A 3,735-nucleotide genomic window follows, 5' to 3' on the forward strand; every position below is an offset into this window, starting at 1 on the left:
TTTCCGGGTGGGGTGTTGGTTGGATTGGGGTCTGGATTATTTTGCTAATAAATACCATTCTGAATTTTTGACAGTGACCTTCTACTCATGTATCTTGTGTACTACATAGTTTAAAAGGCATACATCTTTGGTCAAAAGAATGGCGAACTTTGTGTCTGTTTTTCATTTCTGTATATTCATGCTTTGGATATGATTCTTCCATCATTCTAATGAATAATTTGCTATGAACACCTTCTCTGTTTAGTGCACACTGCTATATTTCAATCTGCGTTCCTTATCCAAGTTAATTTTGTTTTTCAGAGCAGATAAAGCAGGAAAGTTGCTTGCTAAAGTCTTATTAAGTGGAGTACATGGAAATAGGTATTTGACTAGACTAAATTTCAATGCATCATTTTACTCCCGCTCCTAGAAAGTTGTAAAGATGCAATATTATTAATCTATGGATTTCAGGCCTGTGACACTTGTAGGTTACTCACTCGGAGCAAGAGTTATTTTCAAGTGTCTTCGGTATTTGTCCCAGACAGAAAACAGTGGTAGGTATTTCCTGTTTAATCTTTTGTATTTGACCGTGTTAAATTATTTATATGATAGGTGTTTTGTTTCTCTTTACATTTGTCTATTGGATAAGATTATTTCTTGTTGACTTACAAGGCAATCCTTATGTTTATTTTCAGCCGAAATAGTAGAAAGAGTTGTTCTTCTTGGAGCACCAATCCCAATCAAGGACGAGAACTGGGAAGCTGCTAGAAAGGTTCATGGGGGGATTCAACTTTTTTTCCCCTTATTGTAGAGTCTTCTCATTTGTTCTGAGACAAAAAAAAAGAAGTTTTTCTAAGATTATGAAACTCTTCTGCAGATGGTAGCAGGAAGGTTTATAAATGCTTATTCAAGGAATGACTGGATGCTCGGAGTTGCCTTCCGCGCCAGGTACTTTAAAATACTAATGTAGTATTATAAAGTTTCTACGAAGTTGTAGGGATTAACATAACCTTTGAACAATTAAGCTCGAAAATGTTCATTTCAAAGAAATAATAATAAACCAGGGAATATTAAGATGGAGTTCTATGAATGCTTTTGTATGCATTAATTCTATTGCTGTTATAATATTATGGTAATATCTAAAAATAATATAATGAATTTTTTATCAAACAAACATAATTTTGTTTGTGTAGAATTTGATGATATATTTTTTTACAAGGAGCAGAAACTAATATCTTTATTTTTTATTTTATGCAGCCTATTAACGAAAGGATTATCTGGAATCCAACCGGTCAATATACCTGGGATCCAAAATGTAACTTGCGTCTCCTTCTTTGCTATTTGTAGTTTTTTCTTCAACTGTCCTTGCACCTAGATAAACTCTCCGTACACGCAAATAATTGGATAGATTCTTAACATAACTTTACACCAATAACTCCTATTAAATCTATACCGTTGAATTATCTTGATTCATTTTAGTCATTCCATCCCTTAAATAAGCTGCGCAGTCGCTTAAAAAGTTTGGATAGTGACAATTTGGTGGTGTTTTGATTTGCAGGTCGATGTCACAAACCACATTGAAGGCCATTCTTCTTATCTGTGGGCAACCCGTCAGATCATCGATGATCTTCAATTGGATACTTACTATCCCGTTTATAACAACATTCTTTGTATATCTTGAACTCCCCCTGACGTTGTGGATCCCAAAATGGGAGGAAAAGAAAAACTAGAGCAGAAAAATCACAACCATTCAGGTGCTCTACTTCTCTGTACATCATAGTTATTGCTATAGTTATTGCTGGTGGTCCACCAGTAAATGCACCGATTTTAGATATAAAATGCTAAAACTCAGTACTTTTACGGAGTTGACCACCTGAGTTAAGATAGCTGTAGTATATATACATTTTCTTTATCAACTGCACAGAAGCCTCAACTTGTTATTTGGCGTAACTGGATTGGAGCAAAAACACTACTTTCATATGTGACAAGAAACACCACTTATATCTTCTATAAGGATTTTATCTAACATGAATGAAAGATGTATCAGTTGGTAGTTCAATGAAATATCAGCTGGTACATAGGTGTTATAAGCATAACATTGCTTAATGAGATAAAGGGCATACTAAGGCTGTGTTTGGGTGCTATTATTTTGTAAGATGTTTTTATAATTTTTTAGTATGTTTGGTAAGTTATTTTTAATAAAATAAAACACTAGAAGAATAATTGAAAAAAGATAAAATTTTCAAAATATTAAAAAATAAAATTTTGAATTCTTAAAAATAAGATTTTAAACCTGTAACCGCTTCGTCAATGTAAAGTCCCATCTCATCCTCTCTCATTGCGTTGCTGGTGTCTCGTTTTCAATCGTCCGTCGCGCTAGTTGTTTTACCCTCCACTGCAACTCCTCTGTGCACCGTGCGAGGCTCACTTGATCAAAACATCCTAAGTTTAAGAAAAGAAAACATTTAAAGTTTAACAAAAGAAACATCCCGACTTAACAATAGAAATATTCTAAGTTTTACAAAAAAACATTTCAAGTGCAATAAAAAAAATCTTAAATATAATAAAAGAAACATTCAAGTTAACAGAAAGAAATATTCGACAGTTAGTTTAATAAAGAAAAACATTCCAAGTTTTACCAAAGAAACATTACAAGTGTATTTAAAAAAATTTCAAATTTAATAAAAGAAACATTTCAAGTTAAATAGAAAAAATTTTTTCTCATGTTGAAGGTTTGATAGGGTTTCACGAGACCTTGCATGCATAGTCGCACGTCGTGACCAAGAGAATTGGAAGTAGAAAGAACGGCGATGCCGTCTAGGGTGCTCGGCAACAATCGGCGGCGAACTGGACTCGCAGCAACCGAAGCACAACGTTGACAGTCCGATCTCGCCGTAGGATACGTTGCGTGTAGATCGGCGCGTCGCAGTGAAGAGGTTTTGATGCAAAGGGGACTGGCGCCGCGACGCGATCAGTTATGGTGGATGAGGCGACGGCGGCGATGGTTGCTGGAGCTTCGGGAAACGGCAACGCAAAGGAGATGGCGTTCACGTGGAAGCAGCTATGCAAGGATAGTACGTGGAGATTTTTTTGCGTTAGGCTTATATGGCATGTTTTTAATATCTTAATCTTATTTTTTTAAAATTCTAATTTTTAAAAAGTTGTTCAAGTTGGCTTATAGTGGAGTTACTATCAATTGGTGGTTCAATGAAATATCAGCGGGTACATAGGTGTTATAAGCATGACACTGCTTAACGAGATAAAGGGCATACTAAGTATGTTTGTTTGGGTGCTATTATTTTAGGGAGCTACTCAAATGAAGATGCAAAAAACATCTTTTTATGAAGATGCTTTGTATAAAAGTGTGATTTATTGATTTGGCCACACTTCAAATAAAAACAACACTTTTATAACATATCAAAATCTAACCCTACACTCCATCATCTAAGGGTCAAAAAGAAAAATCATCACATGAAGACAATTATAATATCTTCATGGGAGTACCCACCGTTATTTTATAAGAGATTTTTTAACTTTTTAGTATGTTTAGTAAGTTATTTTTAATAAAATAAAACACTAGAAGGATAATTGAAAAAACATTTTTTAGATGTTAAAATTTTCATTCTTTTTAAAGATATTTTTTACTTTAGGAAAAAGATGCTTTAACATAATAGAGGATTAATTTAAATTAGATTTTGAAAAAAATTACTTATTTGTTTTTTTAAAAAGATAAAAGATATTTTTTTTTTAAGTAGA

General features: G+C 33.6%; 1 protein-coding gene across 4 annotated transcripts in view; it reads left to right on the forward strand.

Annotated features, from left to right (window-relative positions):
- LOC107625263 (transmembrane and coiled-coil domain-containing protein 4) overlaps nt 1-2,124 on the forward strand; it is a 9,633-nt gene extending 7,509 nt beyond the window's left edge. For 3 of the 4 annotated variants that reach the window (XM_016327861.2, XM_021117572.1, XM_021117568.1), the window contains 6 exons: nt 301-360; nt 451-533; nt 675-751; nt 857-927; nt 1,237-1,294; nt 1,538-2,124. In XM_016327861.2, the coding sequence (XP_016183347.1) occupies nt 301-360; nt 451-533; nt 675-751; nt 857-927; nt 1,237-1,294; nt 1,538-1,660 (472 nt within the window). In that variant the 3' untranslated portion in view covers nt 1,661-2,124. Of the gene's footprint in view, nt 1-300; nt 361-450; nt 534-674; nt 752-856; nt 928-1,236; nt 1,295-1,537 lie in introns of those variants that run through there. The other variant, XR_002358450.1, reaches the window with a different exon arrangement.

Source organism: Arachis ipaensis, chromosome B01 (genome assembly GCF_000816755.2).
Source record: "Arachis ipaensis cultivar K30076 chromosome B01, Araip1.1, whole genome shotgun sequence".
Lineage (NCBI taxonomy): Eukaryota > Viridiplantae > Streptophyta > Magnoliopsida > Fabales > Fabaceae > Arachis > Arachis ipaensis.